This window comes from Furipterus horrens, unplaced genomic scaffold (assembly GCF_987537825.1).
Source record: "Furipterus horrens unplaced genomic scaffold, mFurHor1.1.pri manual_scaffold_11, whole genome shotgun sequence".
In the NCBI taxonomy this organism is placed as follows: Eukaryota; Metazoa; Chordata; class Mammalia; order Chiroptera; family Furipteridae; genus Furipterus; species Furipterus horrens.
Window position 1 is genome coordinate 79,926,701 of NW_028327181.1, and position 23,528 is coordinate 79,950,228.

Genomic DNA, 23,528 nt, shown 5'->3' on the forward strand with positions numbered 1-23,528 from the left:
AGGAACTTTGAGGCTGTTGACTGTTATCTGCTCCCAGGGGCCTGGGGTTTATAGAGCTCTGAGGTGGTGGGGGAGAGACAGGCACTCGCGTCCACTCTGGGGCTAGACAAAGGCAAGTCTAAGATTAGCCTCACAGAGGGGGGCCGTCTCTAGGCTGGGTCCAAGGAATGGCCACCAAGGCACTCAGAGGCTGGAGCTGGATCGCTGTGCCTCTGGTCCCCCCGCCTTGTCTGTCTGCATGCTCCTTGGAGATGGGGTGGTCTCCAGGTACTAATGAGGCCACACTGCACCCGGGAATCTGGGAGCACAATAGAAGCCTTGGTTGAGGTGCTGGCCTGGGAAGATGTGGGGAGGGGCAGCTGCTAATTAGGGTCAGGAGAGCAGGCAGTCATGAAACCCATTTCCCCACCGGGCGTGTGTTGGGGGAGGGCACCCAAGCAGCAGGCCTCTCTCCCTCTGCTCCTTCTCTCTGCCCCTGGGGTCTCTCAGGCTCCAGGGCCTTCTTCCTCCATGAGAAAAGGCTTCTGAGCTGGCTTTCCATCCTCTCAGCCCCTTCCTTCCACTAATCTCCAAGATGGAAAACCTTGAACACTGAACCTGGGCAGTGGGGGAAAAAGCACCTGGTGTTATCCTTCAACCTCCCTAGCTTTCTTCCTGGAGGGCACGGATGGGGTTCCATCCCACTGTCAGCAGTGAGGGAGCCACCATGCTGGAGTCTCTCTTACTCAGGGCACTGTCTACTGAGCACCTGTCTGTGTCGGGCCCTGCCCTGGGCTCTGGAACTACAGCATGCATAGGACATGCCGTTTTCAAGGAGCTCCAAAGTCCAGGTAGAGGTGTGACCCGGCATATAATGGTAGCTCGGTGAGAGAAAGGACTCTGAAAAGGCCTTCCATGAAAAGGAGAGTTCTACCCAGTAAATTCAGGGGAGAAGGCATTCTGCTGAAAGGACAACTTGAGCAAAGACCTGGAGGTGACAGTGCTTAACTCATGTGGGATAGTGGGGTGTGGTCTTCATGGTCATGGCTTCTCTCAGAGGAGAGAGGTGGCAAGCAAGACCCAGGATGGGTCAAAGGGTCTTTAAGGCTAAGATGGTTAGTCTTGACCCTGTGGGCTCTGGGGAGCTACGGAGGATTTTAGTAGGAAAGAGTCATGCGCTGATGTAGGGGCTGGATGGGTGGCCACAGGGGGCTGAATGTAGGGCACGGAATCCAGAAATAATTCAGGGGCAGAGTCCGAGGGTTAGAAACAGGTGCTACATCACTTAGGAGGCGCTGCTGGGCTCTGAGCAAGCCTCACTACCTCACAAAGCCCTGTGTGCTCGCTGGTAAGACGGGCAGTTAACCCACATGGTCTCTGTGGTTGCTTCCTGCTATGACGATTTATGATTTGCAGCACAGCCCCTGCCCATGAAAGTGATTCATGGGTGCCGGGCCAGGAAAGGGACCTGTGCTGAGCCAGAGTCATGGACATTGGGGAGCAGCCCCTTCACATTTAGGTTAAGCTTGGGATAGGGAGATAGGAGGAGGGGGGTCTGTGTCTTCTGGGTTGAGCTAGGCTATGGCAGGGTGCCCGAGGGCTCCTGAGTGCACACACTCTCAGGGCATGCCCCAGGGGAGGGGGGGGGCGGAAGCCTGGTGATCAGAACTGAAGGGAGGCGGCAGGCTGCCGCAGGAGCAGAGCAAAAGGGAGCACTACAGTTTCCCCAAAAGTAGGCCCTGAGTCAAGAATCTGAGTGCAAGAGGTTTATTTGGGAGATGATCCTAGAAAACACATAAAGGAGTGGGGATGGGAGGGATGGGAGGAAAGACATAAGGACTGTGTTAATGAGAGTGTTACCCCCGTGGGCAACTGGTGCAGAGTACACTTCGGAATTGTCCCACTGCAGGACAATGAAGCTGAGGTTGGTCTTCACAACTCCTGTTCCTTGCTGACTGAGTGAGGGTCGCTCCCGGGAAGGGAACATTCACTCCCGGCACTTTCAGCCTGCCCAGCGCACTGGGCTGAGAGGCACAGGAGCCATCAGCAGGTATGGGGACTGTCCAGCAGTGTCCTTCAGAGTGGGCCAGGGGGCTCAGGGCAGGGCACTGCTGGTGTCTGCTCCGCCCCTGAAGTCACCTCCTCAGAACCGGCTGACTAGGTGGGAACTCCCCAAGGCCCAGCAGTCCTGATAAGCAACTAATAGGTGACACAGAGTCAAAGACCCTGGCCAAGGGCCTCCATCTAGAGAGACCTCAGAGGAAAGAGAGGGGCAGCTTCTGGGGTGAAGCAGGCAGTGGGCAGGCTTCCACTCAGGACATCACTCTCCTCTGCAGGAGCTGGGCGAGATGCCTGTGCCTAAGGACCCGGGGCATCTCAGGAGGGAAGGGAGAAGAGGGAGAGGCAGCCAAGGCTGCCCGGAGGGCTCTGAAGGCCTCTGGCCCCACCAGATGGACTCTGGCGGGGCCCACGCTGCCCCGGAACCGCAGGGACTTGTAGCAGGGCGAGGCTTCCTGAAGGCAGTGGTCAAGCTGAGGACAGAACGGCTGAGTGAGGCTGGTGTGCAGCTGTGTGGTGTGTGGTTAAGGTGTGCATGACTGTGCCTAGTGTATGTGTGGGTAGGAGCTTCATGTGTACACATGTGTGTCTGTGGGACTCATCCCTCCCTTCCCAGAGCCTTGGAAAAGTTTTCCTCCTTGTCCCCACCGCCTCATCACTCTGTTGTGCCCACTGTACCTGAGGGTAAGCAGAGCGAAGGGGACATGCAGTCAGATCCTGTTCCTGTCTCATTTACCTTGTCTCGATTTTCCTCTGACAGGTTTCTCAGCCCCCTCAGTGCCACAAACACTTCATAATGCGGAGCAGAGCCCCTGGAGGAATCTGCAGACAAATCCCACACACACACGCACTCACTCCTGTGAATGGGACAGCTTCCAAAGCCAAGGTCCACTGCCCCACCCTGTTCTTCCTGCTCTGAGGTTCATGGGAAAACAAGGGTTTCTTGGAGCAGAGGCGGGTAAATGCAGAGGAACCCTGGCATAGTCCTAATATGAAACAGGTCTGGAAAGGAAATGGGGAGAGACTGCTGCAGGATGGATGGGTGTTAGACAATGGGAAGGACTTTTATTAGGAGCAGGAAAGGAGCCTGGGTCTTACCTTCTTCCTAGAGGTCTCTCAGCAGGATGGGTATGGGTTGAGGGGAAGCCATCCCAAGAATGGGGAGCATGAACTGATGGAGAAGCTTACCCAGAATGCTGCTTTCCACACAGCTATGGTCCAACAGCTTGGCCCCTGGCCACTGTCCCACTGCCTGGCTCAGGGCCTCAGAAAACATGTCCTCGCCCATGTCTTCTCCTCTCACACTCAGGGTCTGACTCAGCCTGGAAAGAAGGGAGGGGGAGGCAGAAGATCCCAGGGCACAAGGACAGCCCCTCAGATTCCCAGGAGGTCACCTACCTGCGGGTGAACCTGACGACTGGGCACTGATTGTAGGCACCAACCACCTGTACCACATCACCCAGGCGGCACCTGACAGGGTGGGAGTAGGGGTGAGATCAGGCCCAAGAACCCATTAACTCATGCCCCTGGCCCTCAACAGGGTCCTGGAGGGCCAGAGGTGGCTGGGGGGTGGGCAGGTGATCACCTGGTGAGGCTGGCGTGGTCAGTCAGCACCAGCTCATACTCCTTGCCCTTCTGGGCCTCAGCCAACAGGATGGTGGTGGCAGCCTCTTCCTGGCCTCCTTCCTTGATTTGGAGCAGCTCAATCAAAGGAGCACCAGGATGCAGGAGGTAGAGCCCACCAGGCTGCTCTGGCCACAGGTTTAGGCCCACCACCCCTATGGGGAGCACACAGCCTCTTCATCAGTGGTGCCGTTGCTTTCTGCTGGACCCTCACCCTGGACCCCAGGCCTCAATTCTCTGAGCACCTGATCCTACTGCTGCCCTTCCACCCCCTCCTGCATGGCTTCCCCAGGCTCAGCACACTGCCTCTAGGGGTCTAATTGGGAAGAGGCAGTGGTTCTGGATGTGGCAGACCCAGGGGTAAATGCAGGTGCTCTGTGAATATGTGCAGCCTCTATGAGCCTCAGTTTCTCCACCTGTAAAATGGAGCTGCAGGTGTTGGGGAGGATTCAAAGAGATAAAAATGGAGGGCTCCCTATATGACAACTGGCTGTGTGCCCTCTGCCCCTAGCCCACCACCCCTGAGTCCTTCTGACCTCCAGAGGTAGCATAAGCAGGTGAGAAGAAGGCCAGCCCTTGACACCACAAGGCCCCCAGGGCAGCCACAGCCTCAGCCTGGCCTCCTGCGTCCAAAGTCACCACCACCTGCAGCTGTGGCCAGAGCCGCAGGGCCAGTCCTCGGGGTCCGTGCTCTAGGGCTTCCCGCAGCTCAGCTGCCCGTCTCGGGAGAGGCGCTCCTGGGTTCCCAGCAGCTATCGCCTCAGCCAGCTCTTCGCCATTGGCCCCCAGGCCTGAGAAGGTGTCCAGGAGTTCGACTGCTGTCCCAGCTTCCAGTGCCCGCAGCCCCGGGGACCTCAGTGCTTCCAGCAGCAGCGCCCCAGGGTCCTTGGCTCCAGGGGGGCTAACCCGGCTGAGGACATGCCAAGGCCAGGGGAGGGGGCGGGGCCAGGGGGATGTAGGAGTCAAACAGGCTGCACTTCCAGGGGCCAGCACTCCCGGGTAGGCCTTGGTTAGGGCTGCCAAACCCAGCCAGGTGGCCTGGAGGGAGACAAGAGCGGGTGTTGGCGCCCAGCCTGACCACACCCTGAGCCCTGAGTTTGGGGATTCTCTGCCCACCCCAATGGAAGGGAGTGGCTGGCTGCAAGTTGGGCGTCTATGGCAGGGCTGGGCTCCAGCCTTCTCGGTTTACCTGCAGAGAGGCCTTCCCATGGTGCTGTTTTGAGGTAGGGGGCAGGAGCTGCTCCCCACTTTCTTTCTCCTGGGCCTGGCTGGCCTTGGTCAGAGGGAAATGAATCCGGAAGGTGCTCATATCTGTAGCCCCAAAGACATAAACTCGTCATGGAGCCACAGAGTTTCTGAAGTTTCAGGAAAGGTTGTGAGACTGTTGAGGAAGGGATGTGCAGTGACGTGGAATAGGCCTGGGGGAGGGGTGACTTCATGGTCCAGGATGGGAAAATTCATCCCGAACAATCCTGATCCTGGGGAGGGTCTCTGGGTCAGGCCTCTCTGTGTTGGCAGTAGAAGGAGGGAAGGGAGGACTTCAAGTTCTGGAATCTGACTGTCCTGTGGCGTTTCTTTCCCTGTGGGTTACCTCCCCAGACCCTGGAAAACACACCTGTGCTCCCCCTGAGGTGGCAGCGGGGACCCTGGGCTCCCTTCAGACACCACCTCAGGGCCTGCTGCTGGCTCTGGCCCACATGCAATGTGCTCCGCTCCAGTCTCCACCACTGCCAGGCAGCTACCCAGTGCAGGGACCCCCATGCCGCACGATGCCAGAGGCTGGTGAGTGGGGACAGCCTGGGCCCCGGGGCCTGCTGCTGCCAGAGCCTGGTCAGGGGCAGCGGCAGCAGCAGCAGCAGCAACAGCAGGAACAGCAGCAGTAACAGCAGCAGCATCTCTAGGCAGCTCCTGGGTGGAGGGAGGGACCAGAGTGTTGGTATTGGGGTCATAGGGGATAGCTCATTTCTTACCCCCCCCCCCCATTCTACCGCATGCAGGAAAACCAAGAACAAAGGAATTTTGGGGGAAAAGCCAGGACCCCTGTCAGGCAGATGAGGCAGAGAGAACAGCAGGCCTTAGAGTCACGCTGATCTGAGTTCGGATCCTGGCTCTGACGCTTGCTATCTGTATTCAATTCAGGTAGCTACTCTGAACTCTGCCCCTCTATCTGTCAAATGGGAATATAATACCCACCTCAGAAGGTGCAGAAAGGGCTTGGCATAGTGCCTGGCTCAGAGAGGCTACTTGTCGAATGAGATCCTGCCCTCTCCTAAGTGGCTCTCCTTTGTCCCAGGACCCACCCTATCCCAGCTCTGTGTCCCTCCTGAGTCCTGTTCCTGCCCCACATGCACCTGTCACAGTCCACTTGTGCCTACTCCCAGCATCCAGGGCCCCTCAGCACTCTGGTCTCAGTATACAGGCGCGCCAGAAAGATGAAGAAGCCATGGCTTTAAAGGGCTGGGCCTCACAACAGGGAAATCCGGCCACTGGGCTCAAAGGCGGAGCTGACATGGGGGGTGCTCTTAAAGGAGCAGGTTGCTGAAGGAGGACATTCTGGGTGCTGGCCTGAGCTGGCAGAAGTGGGAAGTTAGAGCTAGAATAGCGTGGTCCTCACACTTGTGCAGGTGAAGGAAAAGAAAGCTGACTGTGAAAAGGAGTGCCAGGAAGTAGCTTCAGCTCAGGGCAGATTCAAGCATGAAAACTGTTAAAAACAACATTTTCTCTCAATCCAGAAATCCTCTCCACAAAGGTGGTAGAGAAAGAAAACACTTATTATTGAATAAATATTAAGCCAGAATGTGATGTGCATCATAGGCAAACTGCTGGCAGATTGCAAATACAAAAAAAGAATCTCAGTCCCATTTCTAGCCAAGCTGATACCGCATATGTTTTCTCAAGATTAATGATGACTAGTCCTCAAGTCAGAGGACCTGACAGCACCACTTGTCACATGTAGTTCATCATAACTTTACCTGGTAATTGGGGCCACCATCTGTGTTAGCTTTTTGGCTTTATCCCAGGGAAAAATAAACTTCTATGTGACACAAGGTAGTTTCACAACTTGGAACAAGGTACCCACCAAAGTCAGGCTCTCACTCTTCTGCTGTGCTCTAGTACAAAGTTCTTCTGCTGTCCACGGTTCAGCCCTGCCTCCCTCCACCTGCGCTCTTGACACCAGCTCTCAGACACTAGCACCCCTTCCTTCAACCCCGCTCCTGCCTCTTCATCTTGCAGCATCTCTCCCTTCTGTTCACAGCTGAGCTCCTTTGCACAGGTCTACTTTCACATTCAGGCTACCCAACCCGACCTTGCTTTCACTTCTTTTAATTTCTTGCTGAGCTCTTGCACTTGCTCTAAAAAACAAAAACAGCTTTCTTAGATATAATTCCCACATTGCACAAATCACCCATTTTAAGTGTACGATTCAATGGTTTCTAGTGTACAAGGTCTGTCTGGAAAAAGCCCAGCCATTGCTAATATAACGAGAATGGTTTGCACAAAATCGATGTAACCTGGCAGCCAAGGAGAGTGGACTGGAATGCGCATGTGTGAACAATGACGACTTTACTGTATTAGTCAGTGGGGGCGGTAGACGTTGAGGGAGCATGTGTACTGTGTGGCCATCACATTCAAAATGACTGAGCCAATAGAGGAACAAATCTGCATCAAATTTTATGTTAGCCTTGAACATTCCTCCACAGAAACTATTTGGATAATTCAGAAGGCCGCAGCTATTGGCAACTGGTGATTGGCAGCTTCATCACGACAATGCACCTGCTCACGCATCATGTCTCTGCAGAGTTTTTTTGCGAAACATCAAATCACCCAGGTGATTCAGCTCCTGCTACAGCCCGGATTTGGTGCCCTGAGACTTCTGGCTTTTCCAAAAACTAAAATGACCTTTGAAAAGGAGGAGATTTCAGACCTTTGATGAGATTCAGGAAAATACAACCGGGCAGCTGATGGAGATTGGGAGAACTGTGTGAGGTGCCAAGGTGCCTACTTTGAAGGGAACTGAGGCATCATTGTCCTATGTATAATGTTTCCTGTATCCTTCAATAAATATCTCTGTTTTTCATATTGCATGACTGGATACTTTCTGGACAGGCTTCATTCACAGGTACATGCAACACCAAAAATCAATTTATAACATTTTCTTATCCTCAAAAGTAACCCCAAGCCCTTTAGCTATATCCCTCAATCCTTTCCCAGCTTCCCCCCATCCCCACCCCCTAGTCCTAAGCAACCACAAATCTACTTTCTATCTCTATAGATTTCCCTATTCTGGACATTTCACATAAATGGAGTCATAGAACACACGGTCTTTGTGTCTGGCTTCTTCCACTTACCATGAACTTTTCAAGGTTCTTCTATGTGGTACTATGTATCAGTAGTTCACTCCTTTTTATTGCCAAATAATATTCCATTGGAGGTAACACCATCCAAACGTGATGTATAAAACACCACCACATTTGTTTACCCATCAGGGTTCATTTCTGCTCTTTGCCTATTATGTATAATGCTATTAGGAGCATTTACATAGACATTTGACTGTGGACATATATTTTAATTTTTCTTGTGTAGAGACCCAGGAGTGGACTAGCTAGGTTGCACGGCAACTCTTTAACTCTTTAAGGAATGGCTAATCTGGCTCCCAAAGTAGCTGTATCATTTTACAACCCCACTAGCAGTATATGAGGGTTCTGATTTCTCTACATACTTACTAACATTTATTATTATCTGACTTTTTGACTTAGCCATCCTAGTGGGGTGTGAAGTGACTTGAGTCTGTTTTATTTTTAATTTTCCTGATGACTAATGATGTGAAGCATCTTTTTATGCGTTTAGTGGCCATTTGTATATCTTCTTTGGAGAAATGTCTTTTCAGATCCTTTACACATTTTTAATTGGGTTTTTTTAAATTAAGCTGTAAGAGTTCTTTATATATTTTACAAACAAGTCCCCTATGATTTGCAAATATTTTCTCCCATTCTGTGAGTTATCGTTTCATTATCTTGATAGTGTCCTTTGTGTCGGGGAAATTTCCTAAGATGTACTGCAACTGACCTCCAAAGGGGGACAGGGCCAAAAGACCAAAGAAATAGGCTGACAAAGAATTACACAAAGAGAACTTACTGACAGAAGCAGTCTTGGGCAGTAGCCAGATGATGGATCTCTACACCTGAAAAGAGGATGGGAGCTTGAAATATAGAGCTTTCAGGAATACAGGTGGCTTGTAGCCAAGTGGTACATGCTTAAGAGCTGTATATTTCAAATCCCTAAACAACTTGATGGGCCTTCTTATCTATGTAAGAACATTCCTTTCAGGTGACACAAGTGCAATTTTCTCTGTGAAAATGCTAAACCCTTAAGGACAGGAACGTCCTGTGCCATTATTGTGGAAGAATAAAAAAGTATTTCATAAAAGAAAAATTGGTATTTTTTCAATGTTTGGTGGAATTCAGTGGTGAAGCCACCTGGGTCTGGACTTTTCTCTTTAAGTTTTTAATAGTACCTACAAAGAAAATCACTTTGTTATAAATCTATCAATTATCTATTTCTTCTTGAGTCAGTTTCAGTAGTTTGTCTTTCTAGGAATTTGTCCAAATGTATATAGGCATAATTTGTTCATAGTAATCCTTTTATTTATGTAAGGTCTGTAGTAATGTCTCCACTTTTGTTTCTGATTCTCTTTCTTGGTCAGTCTAGTGAAAGGTTGTCAATGTTGATCTTTTCAAAGAACTAATTTTTGGTTTCATTGATTTTCTCTTATTGTTTTTCTACTCCATTGTTTTATTATTCCTTTCCTTCTGCTTGCTCTAGGTTTAGTGTTTTGTCTTTACTCCAGTGTCTTAAGGTGGAAGGTTGAGTTATTTTTTATTTTTTATTGTATTTTTTCCATTACCATTAATTCCCCTTATACCCTCTCCCTTCGTTTTTAATATAGGTCTTTCCAGCTATATATTTTTCTCTAAGCACTGCTTTAATGAAACCCATAAGTTTTATGTTGTGTATTCATTTTCATTTATCTCAAAGTATTTTCTAATTTCCCTTTTGATTTATTGATACATTGGCTATTTGAATATATTGTTTTATTTCCACCTGTTTGTTAATTTTCCAGGGCATGTTATTATTTGTTTAGTGCACTCACTAAAGTGGATTATTTTAGTGAGTTTTATCTATTCCCCAGTGCCAATCCCACACTAACTGTGAAGCCTTTATTATTGTTCTTCAGGATGGTGCAGATTGAGTATGCCTAGAATGATAGTGACTTTCACAGGTCTCTTCCCCTGACTACAGGTAAGTCTTAAACGACACTAATTATTGGCTGGAAAACAAATACACACACACACACATATACATATATGTGTGTGTATATATACATTTTTTTTTCTTTTTTTTTCCCTTTCAACCATGTGCCGGGGAATAAATTGCTCCACAAACTGATCCAATCAAATTCAGGCTTCTTTGAAGGGACAGTTTCAAGGTTAACATTTGAGGCTTGTTCTGACCCCAAGAGAGCTCCTTCTAGTAGTCTCTTTCCCATTTCTCTCTAGCAAACTATCCCAGTTTAGTCTGTATTTCCAATGAAGCTGTCATTCTCCTACCAACTGTCCTCACCACAATCTCCACTGTTTGGGAGAACACCCTTAAGCTTGAACTTCTCTCCCAAATGCACAGTTCCTTTGAGGAGATATCCAAAGCTTTCTGTTCTATAGCCTGTCTCTCCCCTCTGGGGCAAAAACTTGGAGCCATGGCTCTGGTCTCTGGTGTTGGGGCTGGGATAAGGGTACACTTCTGAGTGATGTGCCCACTTCAAAAGATGAGTGCCTTGTCCTCCCTCAACTCCTGTTTTTTTCTTAAGAGCCAGCTCAAGCTGTTCAGTGCCCTTCCTCTGTGTTCTTTTGTACTTGATAATGGCCTTGGGATACCTTTATTAACAGCAGCATGAACCAGTATCTTATCATAACTGGTTGTGTTAGCTGCCTTTTCCAGACTGCAATCCTCTTGAGGGCAGGAACACTTTTTCTCATTCCATACACAATGCTCAGAGCAGGCACTCTAAACGTGTTGAATTTTAAAGATGAGCTTCCTAACAGGAAGAGTGTGGAGTTAGCAGGCCAAGAGATAAAAGACTATCATTCCAATTTTCAAAATATTGTATGAGCAGCAAGGTAAGAAATGCCCCCATCTGCCATCAGAGCTGGTGACCCGTTCCCTGAGCAGCCAACTCCCAGCTAGTTCCCCTTTCAGACTCCACTGATGTCAAACTTTTCCCTATCAAACCACCCTCCCTCACCACCTGATGGAAACAAAAAATTAAAACAGGACTCAATGTTGTCCCTTCAGAGGAAACCTTTATTGTAACATAAAATACACTATTTTGTGATTGCCCCAAGTAAAACTGTACACAATACTTTTTTGGTGGCTATATACTAATCTGCCTCAACACTAAAATATGTATCTGAAATAATTTCACAAAGTTTTAAAAAGAAAAATTATAAAAAGTATACTTCCATTTTAAGTTATATTAACTTTGTCTCCCCCTCCCCCACCCCCTACAAAACCCTGCACGTAGCACACATGGAGTCAGAACACTCTGATGACGCGCGTGTATCTGGGAGCGGCTGAGAGGTGGAGGCCGTCAAGACTTCCCGTGACCTCTTCCGGTTTGCAGGAACAGGGAGAAGAAAGTATAATGCAGACAGTGAGCACACCTTTCAGTCAAAAATCTCTCCCATCAATAGGCACAGCCTCAGGAAAATTGAGGACAAATCAGCAACTGTACAAGCATGGGAGCCCCACACGCAGCACCTGTCCCCACAACCCCACTGCCAACTGTAAAGCGAGAGCTCTACCCTCAGCGTGCCCTAGGGCTGGCACCGTGACTGATGTGAAAGTGCAGCCACCCGTGCCCCCGCCCCTGCTGAGACAACCAGGGCGTCACTCAGAGGCAGGTGTTGGGCAGCCTGAGTGACAGGGCAGGTGAGGGCCCTTTAAGCCTGGGTCTGAGCACAGTCAGGCTTCCTTCCCACCTTTTTAACCTAACGTTGAGGGGTACGTAAGGGGCTTAGCAGCATCCTACAACAATGCTGGTGTCCATGGAGGGGTCAGCCTCCTCCCTAGAGGCAGAGAGATTCTACCGCCTGGCATAGAAAAATAAATCAGTGTATGAAACCAAGCCAGGGCAAACAGCAGCTTTTAAAAAGTTATCTTCCAATAAATAATTTACTACAGAGGAATAGTCTCCTTTAACATCAAAACACTGTTAAGTTCAGAAGTTATATTTGTAAAAAAAATATGTTTATTTACTCACTTGTATAAAAATAAGGTTTTTAGGGCTATTCTCTCCTGGGTGTGGTCATGTCCTTCTTTTGGAGAGGGGGCTAGGGCTGACCTTGTAGGCCTAACCTAAAAACTATACCTGTTCCCCTCTCTTCCCACCTGCCTGCCACAGCCCATCCCTTCCTTCTGGTATAAAGCCATAGAAAAAAACAACAGACAAAATTATGCTGTGGCTTTCTGTTTTCTTCTTGCAGCTTACCAAACATCTAGGAAACCTGCTGACTGCGTTTCCCCAAATCACCAATGCCTGACACCCAGCACCTTGCACCAGGTGAGCAATGACACCTGCTGATCATTCTGGCCCTGGTTCAGACCACACCCCTGCCACCCACTCCCCAAGACATCGTGTATGAACAGTGAAGGGACATGAGGTGACCTGGGTATGAGCGGCACAGGACGTAACACAGGAAGAGTTTTGATGTCAGATTAGGGTGGGAAGGGGAAAACAAGAAGTCCCGATTTAAACAACAAAAACACCATTCAACATCTGCAAAAAGCTGTTATCAATATAAGCCTTCCAACGCGGAGGAAGGATGGGCAGACTGGATGGCAGCTTTCCTGGGCCACGAGGGAACGTTCTCGGTGCCTGCAAGTCAGGGCTGGGCATCCACTCTGGCCCCAACACAAAGGACATCAACACCGTAAGCTTCGGTTATGTGACCCTCTCTTCTTTCCTCTAGTTCATCAGGCGTGTCTGCATGTGTGTACACACAGAGGAGCCGAGTTAGAGGACGGAGGCAGACAGCTAGGGAGGGAGGCAGGGACAGAGAGAACATTAAGATGGGTTAAGTGCTATGTAAAAAGCCACTACCCATCCGAAGACCTCTGACTCCCCTTGCCCCAACAATCCTTCTATGTTGCCCCCTTTCCTATCCCTATCCAGGAAAAAGGGGTTGGGGAAAATGGGAGGGAGGACTGTATTTCATTGTCAAAAGTCAGTGTCTACATTTCAGAAGAAAAGCAGAGACGATCGTAGTTATATAACAATTGCTTGGCAAACAGTGACAAAGGCTCATCAGACAGGAGGGGCTTTCTCCTCCCTTTGTCTTTCTCTCACTTGAACAGCCACATGTAAAAGTTCAGCCACCCTCAAGACACATGGCCAAGTTCCAGGGTTCATGACACTAACTGCCTTTTCGTACAAGGTTAAAGCCACCACAGCCTCTGTCTGTGGCCCCAGTGCTGCAGCTAAACGCTGGACAGCAAGGGGGAGAAACACAATGTACAAACTCACACACACGGACACAAATACACACATACACACTCCCTTCACTGGTGCCACCATGCACAGAAACACTAAAGTCACAACTAGTATTAAACACTTCACATTATGAGTATTGTTTCCAAAGAGAAGAGATTCATGGAATTAAAACATCCACAAGAGCAACTCCTTTGGCGAGGACGAAGAAGCTGAAGGCGGACACGAAAGGTCACGACTGAGCGTGAGGGATCCACTGAGTGTCCATAGGACGGCCTAAGAGTTCCTCCACACGGCGCGCCACGTCCATTGTGTCGTCCAGATCAAAGTCCCCGTCGGTGTCAAGGACAGGGTCAGGGCTTGGGAGGGAAAAAAAAGATGAAGGGGAAGGCAACGGTTGTCAGAGGCCAAGGACGGGGAGCAGAGAGCGGCCCGAGCCCCCCCCAGCAGGTGAGCAGCCCAAGACTGCCTGTAGCCTCAGCCTAGGCTTCACGGGAGAAGAAGCGCTTCTGATCTCAACACTCGGGAGTAGAGTTCTTTGCTAGCTGGACAGAGGGACTCAGACTAAAATACCCACCCTCCACTAACCACTACGCTGTACACCTGAAACTAATAAGAAATAATATTGAATGTAAACTGTCATTGAAAAAAATAAAAAATTTAAGCCCCCACACCCACCCCCTGGCACAGCTGGCCCTAACACCAGCTGTCCAGACACATTAAACCCCATCTGGTCCTTATATGGAGAGAGAAAAATCTCCATTTTGGGGGCAGAAATTTTCCCAACCCCACTCTAAACTACCAACATCTCCTGGTCAGATCTCTCCCTCCCACCTGGGCACATGCCAAAGCCCAGCCTGGGTTGGGTGGTCTCAGAGCTAGAGGAGCTCTGGATTCCCTGGCCCACCAGCCCTGCTGAGGTCCAGTCTGAGGCCAGCTGCCCAGTCCCCCCCACCCCCCAGGAAGCCCCGTAAGAACACAACCTACTTCTGTGGGTACATGTTATAATGCGTCTGGGGGCATACAGCGGGGGAGGGAGCCTGGTCCATGTAGGTGGCACTGCCCCCAGCAGAGTCTGCAGATGTCACAAACCTGTAGGAGGAAGAACAGAGCCTCAGTGGGCTCGAGGCAGCAGCTGACCTGGGGAGGGGCTCAGCGGACATCTTTATGTCTTTTTCAGGTGTAGAAGGACCATGTGCCCACTGGGCCGGGACTCCAGCTGCAGGAGTGGGGCCCTGGTTACTGGCCTGATGGGGGCCAAGCCCAGTTCCCTCCCCAGGGCTGAGCCAGGTTTTAGGGGGAAGTGAATGCTGGGCCTTGAATGGGAGGAGGTGGTGGTGAGGGGTGAGGACAGTGAGGGGAGAACAGAGGCAGCAGGAGACCAGAGCTGGACCCTGGACACTTACTCAGGGACCACTTGCTTGATCTGTGGCTTCACGTATCCGTCCACTGCTTTAGCTGCCGAGGGAGGAACGGCGATGAGAACCAAAATTCTCAGATGAAATAATGAAAATTCCCTTACGAATCACATCTTTTCTTAGGATAGGACACAACCACCTAATTTTAGCTTAGGATCTCATACAAGCTCTTAACATTTCTATCTGTTAGGATGACCAGGCATAGAACAGTCTCAATACTAAAACAGCAAGTAAAGAGATATTCCAATTGGCTTGGATGTGCTTAAAAATTCTTCAAACCACAGAAAATATATACTTTAATACAAATCGAAACCAAGCACTAATAACATACTAACAATGAAATGAAAAAAAGTATCTTTAAAAAGTTAAAGTCACAGATACAGCAGAGGAACTGGACTTGCTCTCTGTCCTATGGGGCAAGATTACGAACACCAGGAGGATATCAGAAGAGGACAAATTCTCAGTCATATATGGAAGAACGTTATCATAATTAAAACTGCCCTCCAAAAGAACTGAGCTGTCTTGGGAAGAGCTGGTTTCCATATCACTGGAGGTTTTCAAGCAGAAGGTGTATAAACCATTGTCAGGGATTGCACAGAAAAATCTCAGCATTAGAGAGAAATTAATTTGACCTGATGATCCCAGAAGTGACTCCGAGTATCTACCCTTAGGAAAGGGACTGTGACTCAGGCACCTGCAAGCTCTCAGGCTCCTACGGTTTCTGAATTTGGGGGTGATCTGATGGTCACTCATTCCAGTGAGCGTGGTCTATGCCCTGTGTCTCTTGCATTCCCACAGCATCCCACTGGGATGTGGCAGGCTAGGGGAGAAACCTGAGAGCGATCTGGTCAGCCATAGTTACAACTTTTTCAAAGGCTGACTGCAGAAATCCAGTTAAGTAGGTGGTAGGAATGTGGTAGTCTGAAGTTAGCGAATAAGCCTCGTTTCCTGGGAATAAGTATAATCCTGACTATATTAGATTTATGAAGACTACACAGTGACCAACAGGATGGAACAGCCCAAGACAGTGACGCTACGTGGTTCACAAATTGCTTGGTAGCGACCCTGCTTCTTTTAGGCCTCAAATATCAGGGGCTACCTTTTCATACTATCTCGGGTTTTTCGTGCTTCCAAGTCTACAGAGAATTTTACAGACTGACAGAAAAGATAAAAACCAAAGAAATGCTGTAAAAAACAGGATTTGAAAATCCAGAGTAGCTGTGCTAAAAAAAAGAAGCAGTGGTAGAGTTAATCCCAAATTTCATATAAACCTAAAAATATTTTGGCTTATTTTCCCACCTAGGAGTACAACCGTCACATTAGGGCAGGAAGGTGTGATATACAGGAAAGAGGCTGACAGATTGGCTTATACAGCCCAATTACAAGTCTTTATACAATAAAACTTCAGCAAAATAAAATGTACATATTAAAAGAACAATGACACACTGAGAAAAATATTTGCTGTATGTAACAAAGGGTTTATTTACTACAGAAAACTATTTACACATCATTAAGGAAAAAAGAAACTCCAAAAGAAAGAGAAACAAGGAACATGAATGCACTTCATAGGAAAAAATACAAATGGCCAATAATGTAGAGGTTAAGAAATACAGGTCTGGTGCTAGACTCTATGAGCTCAAATCCTGGCTTGAACTTTTCCTATCTGTGGGACCTTTGGCAAATTATTTACTTCTCTGTGCCTCAGTTCCTCATATGTAAAAGGGAGACAGTAATAGTCCCTACTTCGCAGACCTATTTTGAGCAGTAAGTGAGAAACTACATAAAAATACACTCAGAAAAGGACCTGGCACAGAGTAAGCATTCAACAGATGTTAGCTGCTATTATTATTCTATTTATTATTACCATTATTATTATCATTATATGAGAAGGTGTTTTGGCCTTATCTAGAACCAAAGAAATGAAAATAAGAACTGAGACATCATTTTATGCCAATCAAGACTGCTAAACATGAAAGGGATGAACAGAACCTATTGGCAGGAGGATGAAGAAGCAGAGGCTCCAACAGACATCTATAGAAGTGAAAATGGATTCTGCTTTCTGGAGGGTAATTCTGCCAAGATGTGTCTAAAGGCTTAAAAAGTATATGCCCTTTAACACAAATTCTACTTTAGGAATTTATCCTAAGGAAATTGAACCAGATGCACGTACCAGGTTATCTTAATATTAATCATAGCAAATAAGTATGAATAACTTAAATTGTAAGTACTTTAAATAACCAACATGGACTACATCATGTGGAACCACCATACAATGGAATTCTATGCAGTCATTAAAATGATGTTGTAAGATTATGTTTACTGACCTGTAGCTCTGCCTATGATATATTTTTAAGTAAACAAAAAAATCAGATCACAACAGCTGATGTATGGCACGATCTGACATGATCCAGCCCCTTCCACTGCTCTGCCCTCAGCTTCCACCACTGTTTCCCAGCTCATCTAGCTCTGGCCTCCCAGGCCCCCTTGAGGGTTTTCAGACACGCCAACCACATTCCCATCTCAGAGTTCCCGCACTTGTTCTCTCAGCCTAGAGTGTTCTCTCTCCAGATCTTTAGATAGAGAGAGCTTCCTTACTTCATTCAGGCCTATTCTGATGTCACCTCCTTAGGGAAGCCTACCCTGACCACTCTAGAAACCCTGAGATGGAAATGTGGTTGGTGTGTCTGAAAACCCTCAAAAGGGCCCTGGGGCCAGAGCTGGATGAGCAGGGAAAAGGTGGGCAAGGACGGGGCAGAGCAGCAGTGGGATGCTTCCCCCCAGTTCCCTCCTGTCACTTCTCTGTTTCTTTAACCTTGCTTATTTGTCTTCACAGCATCCATCACTACATAAATACATTTATTTCTTTACTTGTTTATTGTCTTCCTTCTGCTATTAGAAGTACTTCATAAGCGTCTGGTGACTGACTGATTGAACGAAGAATACATATCTACACAGACTGGAAAAATACTGACTAAATTATTTACAGTGGTTAATCTGTACTTGAGAGATATTGGGTGATATGTATTCTTCTGGAAATTTTACAATAAATCCGTAATACGTTCATGCTCAGAAAACAAAACCATCTCTTTTTTGAAAAGCAAAATTTTATCTTCCTCATTTTGTTTGACCTAAGCCCATGTTGACAGCCATTTGTTCCCTTCAATTTGATATTTGGGGTTAGTGGCAGATGTGTTTTCTGTATGACTGAAGAATACATCTGGGATTTACATCTGTCCTAGATAATGTTCAAACAGCAGTAACTATGTGCTAACTGGGCAGATTCTCATGTAAGACAGATACACACACACAAACACACACACACAAACTAAAACATAACCAAAACACAACAAAACCAAATGAAAATGCGAACATTGTTACCAGTGGCAGGCTCGCATGGAACTGGTGTGTAATATTTGGAGTACACTTCATCTTTCGGCCGATCAGGGAACACATAGATGAGGTAATTCAGGTCCCCCAGGCGGTCGGCCAGAGACCGGATGGAGAAGTCTCTGGTGGTAAAAGGCATCAGATTCCAAAACATTCTTTCCTCTAGATCAATAAATAGAACAGTTATATTCTAAGCATGATTTCTGAACAGAACTCTTAACACCCAAATAGACTACAAATTAAAGCTCTCCATTAAAATTGTACCAATACAAATCTCCATTTTAAAATAACCACTGTTTATAGATCAAGAAGTTGTTTTTAAAAGTCATGGGTAGATAGCTGGTAATGCATACACCACTTCCCTAGAGACCCAATGATCTCCCTTAGGTAGCTTCAAGTTCAAATGGTGTTCTGTCTCTTTACAGAAGAAACGCTTTACTGACTCCTCAATTTCCTGTACAAATGTATGTAGGAGAGAGAAAGAATGTCCACAGCCAGAGGACATGTGAGCATTATTAAACACTATTAAATCTTTAAGTCACAAAAACAAAACTCGAAAGCTACTCTTATTGTGAGGGTCAGAGGAAAGAACTAACATTCTTGGATGAAAATGATCAACGACAACATCCTTGTGTTAGTATAAAGGAATAATTAAAATAGCATGTTATTTCTATGCTAATAACTCCAATTTATCAAAGTAACTCTTCACTGAAATAAGCTCGAGGTTGAGTAATAAGAAGGTAAACATTTCAAAAGGGAAGCAGCTGAGATTGTGGACAGGACACTGTATTACAGGTTTCTATGTCAGGGTTATACATTTGTGTTTCTCCAAATTAGTACTTGTGTTTTCCATAATAGGATTTTACACAGCCTCCCATATTACCTGCAGCTTTGTCATGCTTATACTTTTGTGTTCCATAATTGGTACTGGCCCCCACGAATACTAAGTACTCAATAAATTGTATGTTAAAGTAATTTTGCAACAAAAGCAGTTACTGGAGCCATCTTGGCTTTATTCTTAAAAAGGGAGGAGCACTCACGAGAATCAAACTTCCAAGCAATGGTGATACCGCCAATTTCAGAGTCACTGAATCTCAGCAGGAAGGTCCCATCAGGCTTGTTAATGAGTAGGTCATGGGCCTGTTGCTTATTCACGAAACCCAAAATAGCCCTGGATCACAAAGGTCAAAGGAGCAGAAGCAGAGTGTGATTTTTTTTAACACCAGAAAGACAACCTCCTTACTCTTAAGAAATGAAAATTCTCACCCATCATTCCAATGAGGCTTGAGATGTTTTTTTAACACTTCCATCACACCATCAAACCACTGCCAGAAAGTGTAATTCCGTCCTGGTAAATTCTCCTGGTTGGAGATACAACAATGAACATGAGAAGCAAAAACAACATTAAATATACTAAAGCATAGTACCTGTATATACTTTAACTGAAAACATCAGAGAGAAAACAAACACCTACACTGTCCGGATCACACAAATATAAAGACCTGCCTGAGTTTTCCCAAATGAATCCTGCAACTAAAAAACAAAGAGAGGAGGAGAAGGAAGCAGAGGAAAACAGCACAGAGCAATTACCAACACCCGTGGACCCCGCTACAAGCACCTTCCCCCTGGGCTGACTGGTCCTCTGCTGTCTTGGGTGTGGGGTCTCTGACCAGCAGTGGAGCTTCTGAGAAATGCAAAATTACAGGCCTCATCTCAGACCTACTGAGTCAGAGCCTGCATCCTAACAAGATGCCCCTGGGGGGCGGGGGTTGTAAATTTGAACTGGATTAGATCACACTGGTAGGCCACAGAGATAGCCCCCTCACACAGCAGTTACCAATCATCAGAAAAATGCAGTTATCGGATTCTAGTGAAATTTCTGTGTCTCCTATCAAAACTCCTCTGACTGCCAGCAAACACATTGGCCAGCTGGTTAACACACAGCCATTTCAGAGAGTTAGACTCAGAGACAATGAGATCTCTGAATTAGGGCATTCAAAACACTGGTTGGGTGTGTATGTGGGGAGTTATAAGAAAGGAACAAAAGTTAAGTTTAAAATCAAAGATGTGACGGTGACATCTGAATTAGCAGATGCTGGAGGAAAAATTTCCTTTATCAGCACCCCCTTGGGTGGGTTGAGAGTCCCACGGGAGCCTGACTTTGCATCACACACCAGGGAACATCAGTCAATGAGACAGAGCCATGACGCTCTGATCATCACCAAAGCCTTACTTCTCATGAGTTATATTAACGTTTGCTTTGCTCTGTTTCCTTTATAAAATGTACTAATTTACTTAACTATTCAAAGATGTAATTTTCTACATAAAAATATGTGGTTGTCTGTCTATTCAGTAGCTTCCTATTACTTTCGGCGCATTTATGAGGGACAGAAAGCACAGGGGCCTGGGAGGGGGGACTCCTGAAGGCATCCAGTTTGGAGGGTCTGAACTCATGGCAGTCCCTCACCCTGTTGAACTGGGACCAGGACACGGACATGCTGCTATAGTCCTCGAGGTGGCTGCTGCTGCTGTTGAACAGTTTCTGCGCCAGGAACACGAGGTTCTCCTTGGTGAGGCCCCGGTTGCTCTGCACCTCGGCCTTGAATTTCATGTTGAGCGCCTCACACAGCTGCGGCCACAGCACTTTGTCAGGCACAGCAAATGGCACCCTGCCCTGAGAGGGAGAGAAGCCAGAACCTTATGAGAAAACAGTTGCATGATTTATTCCCTCAACCTGCACCCCCCTCCCCAAATGGTGGCTGGACGTAGTTACAAACGTTTGTCTTACCGAGCCTAAGGATAAATTCAAACTTTCCTGGGGTGGGCAGTTCTGGAAACTCAGAAGGTTCATTTTACCTTCTTTGCACACAACGTAGAGTATAACTTCATGCAATCTACGGTGCTCTGCAAATGAGCCGATGAATGTATGGTCCAAGCCTATGTTCTCACAGCCACAACAACAAAATGTTACCAAGGTCTGCCTCTTATATTGTAAACTCAGTGGGAACAGAAATCTAAAACACTGGTTCTCTAGGTACAGAGAGTGTGTGTGTGCACACGTGTGCGCGTGTTCATACACGTGTGCACACAAGTGTAATCCTGGCCTTTGACACCTTCTGCCAGGAAAGAACTCCGGCTCGGAGTGAAACAACGTAAGGAAGAGTAACTGTGAGTTAGACAGCTTTAGTAAAAACAGGTTAGACAACAAATTTTAAAGAAATTGCTTTTCATCCCATTCAGCTGTAGTACTTCATTTTAATTATTATAAAAACTATTTTTGAAAAAAGTTTTTTTGAATAGGTGAATCCTTCACATGATACAAAAAGTTAAAAGCACCGAAGGTTTGCCCGGACCAGTGTGGCCCAGTTGGTTGGGCATCGTTCCTCCAGGCGAGAGGCCAACGGTTCCATTCCCGGTCAGGGCACATGCCTGGGTTGCGGGTTCAGTCCTCAGTCAGGATTCGTGCAAGAGGCAACCTGTCCCCTAGCAACCCAGTTCCACTCCCCAAAGGGGTATAATCTAGTTTGTTTATACCTCCATAGTTATTCCAGCAGGCCACAAGTATATATAATTTTTCCTTTCTATTTAACCAGACCTCCGCAGATGGACACCTATGTGCCTATCTTTTTAGCTACACAGTGTTGCAATGCGGTTATATCATGACATATACAAATGTATCTATAAATTCCCACAAGTATGTATCTATTTTAAAATAGCATAAGACGGACACTAGTTATTAACATACTGAAAATGTTAAAAATGCTTATTTATTTAGATAAGATGCTTTAGCAACGACATGTTGCAGGAGATGCCAATGCTGCCGGAGGAGAGAGCTCTGTGGACAGTCAGGGAAGGAAGTGAGAGATGTGGCACCCTATCCAGGAGGCTCATCAGGACATGCTATAGACAGACAGTTTTTAAAAGAAGCCTCAAATGAGGGGTTTGCAGCAGAAGCATAGTAGAATTTCTGATAAAAATCTCACCTCTGCAGCAAAAATGCTCTCTGAAGAAAACTGTTGAGAATGTAAGACTGTTCACGTTAGAGAACAACATACTGTTATGTCACAAATAACAACTATACCCCTTTAATCATACTTTACGGACTAATCTCTACTGGAAATACGCAACACACAGAACTGTGCTGCTGAAATGTTTGAAAATGCACATCAAGCAACCCACCAGTGGTGAGCAGATAGCACCTGTGTGCATAAATCCAGAAAATCATATTTTCACCCTTAGACAAAGCACATCTCATTTTTCATGAGAGACCTGGGGTTCTGGGATCACAGACTCTAAAATTTGGAAAAGACATTAAATGTCACCTTCATTTATTAGAAGGAAGATGACAGGAAGCAACTTCTAAGCTGAAGTAACCTCCTGAGAGGTTTACTGTCTAGAACAGTGGTCCCTAACCTTTTTCGCACCAGAGACCGGTTTTGTGGAAGATAATTTTTCCACGGACCGGGGAGACAGGAAACAGAATTCAGGTGGTAATTAGAGCAGCATCCATGGTCAGGGAGGAGACAGGTTGGGGACCCCTGGGAAGGAAACTGGGAGTCCCAATTTCCATTTATGGTTTCACCCAAGGATTCAAAACAATATTCACTGATTATTGAACATGTGACAAGCATGTTGTATGTTAGCTAATTTAATCTTCCTACCAACACTATGCGTCATTATTATCCCCGCTCGGGAGACACTCAGGGGATACTAAATCTCAGAGAGACAAAGTGAATTTCCCATAGTCCCAGAGAAGAAAATGTTGGAGCCTGGGTTGAAACCTTGGCCTGCCTTCAAGCCCATCCTCTTTCCATTTTCTACAGACACTCTATTCTGTCTCCCACCGAGAGACACAGCATTTTTTCTATGCTCTTTTAGGGGATAACACTTGAAAGAGAGGCATGCCACCAGTATCAAGATCTGGAGCCCACAGGCCCAAGGAATCGACTCACAGGTTCTGCAAAAGCATTGTCCCAGAGCACAGTGGCCGTCGCGTTGTTGTCCTGGCTGCCGTGGACAATCACCACCACTGGGAGCGACAGGGTCTACAGAGACACAGGACAAGGGAGGACTGAGCACCCATAAGCTGCATGTTCTTCCCCTTCTCTTCTCTTTTTCGATCACATGCTCATTCTTTCTTCAAGTTCCAGAAAATGTCACTCTCCGACACACAATGTGAATGGCTCCAGGAATAAGATGACTTTCCCACATTGGCACAATCTTAGACATTTTAGATATAACAAAAGAGATTTTATTAAGTATTTCTAAAGGATGGAGGAAGTTCTCTAAGCTACATGGAGAACAAGAGAGAGGAAAGAGAGTATGGAAACATTTCCAGGAAGAAAAATAAAGAGTAACAAATGTCTTAAACTTATTAGGACTGTTACTTAGATTCACCCTGAGTGATGTTTCTCTTCATTCATTTTCTACCTGTATTTCCAGCTATTTCAGTTCATTATTGTTTGTCCCTCTTAAGAGAATCTAAAAGACACAGTTCTAAGGATGAGGTCTTCTCACTT

The 23,528-nt window shown here is 46.8% G+C and overlaps 2 protein-coding genes across 6 annotated transcripts in view; both read right to left on the reverse strand.

Moving 5' to 3' along the window:
• Window positions 1–5: 5 nt before the first annotated feature.
• On the reverse strand, window positions 6–6,117 carry GHDC (GH3 domain containing). Of its 2 annotated transcripts, none has more exons than XM_090292784.1 (9): window positions 6,012–6,117; window positions 5,276–5,568; window positions 4,850–4,971; window positions 4,197–4,698; window positions 3,623–3,815; window positions 3,436–3,507; window positions 3,226–3,359; window positions 2,774–2,859; window positions 6–102 (listed from the first exon to the last, which is right to left on the reverse strand). In XM_090292784.1, the coding sequence occupies exons 2-9, from the start codon at window positions 5,553–5,555 to the stop codon at window positions 49–51; spliced, it is 1,443 nt and encodes a 480-aa protein (XP_090148910.1). In that variant the 5' UTR covers window positions 5,556–5,568; window positions 6,012–6,117; the 3' UTR covers window positions 6–48. The 2 variants fall into 2 exon arrangements, with proteins under 2 accessions (XP_090148910.1, XP_090148909.1); XM_090292783.1 differs by lacking the exon at window positions 6–102 and adding an exon at window positions 1,731–2,510.
• Window positions 6,118–10,998: 4,881 nt separating this feature from the next.
• Window positions 10,999–23,528, reverse strand: part of STAT5B (signal transducer and activator of transcription 5B) — a 62,349-nt gene continuing 49,819 nt past the window's right edge. For 3 of the 4 annotated variants that reach the window (XM_090292780.1, XM_090292781.1, XM_090292779.1), the window contains exons 12-19: window positions 22,962–23,054; window positions 20,477–20,683; window positions 19,276–19,370; window positions 19,050–19,180; window positions 18,001–18,171; window positions 14,611–14,662; window positions 14,192–14,296; window positions 10,999–13,563 (exon numbers count right to left, since the gene is read on the reverse strand). In XM_090292780.1, coding sequence (XP_090148906.1) covers window positions 13,437–13,563; window positions 14,192–14,296; window positions 14,611–14,662; window positions 18,001–18,171; window positions 19,050–19,180; window positions 19,276–19,370; window positions 20,477–20,683; window positions 22,962–23,054 — 981 coding nt within the window. In that variant the 3' untranslated portion in view covers window positions 10,999–13,436. Of the gene's footprint in view, window positions 13,564–14,191; window positions 14,297–14,610; window positions 14,663–17,992; window positions 18,172–19,049; window positions 19,181–19,275; window positions 19,371–20,476; window positions 20,684–22,961; window positions 23,055–23,528 lie in introns of those variants that run through there. The other variant, XM_090292782.1, reaches the window with a different exon arrangement.

Excerpts from the sequence above, each read along its gene's own strand:
- GHDC (XM_090292783.1), bottom strand. The coding sequence starts at position 5,555 with ATGCTGCTGCTGTTACTGCTGCTGTTCCTGCTGTTGCTGCTGCTGCTG. Across the intron at positions 3,508-3,622 it reads GACCACGCCAGCCTCACCAG|GTGCCGCCTGGGTGATGTGG; the intron begins GTGATCACCTGC and ends CCACCCTGTCAG. Across the intron at positions 3,360-3,435 it reads GTCGTCAGGTTCACCCGCAG|GCTGAGTCAGACCCTGAGTG; the intron begins GTAGGTGACCTC and ends CCTTCTTTCCAG.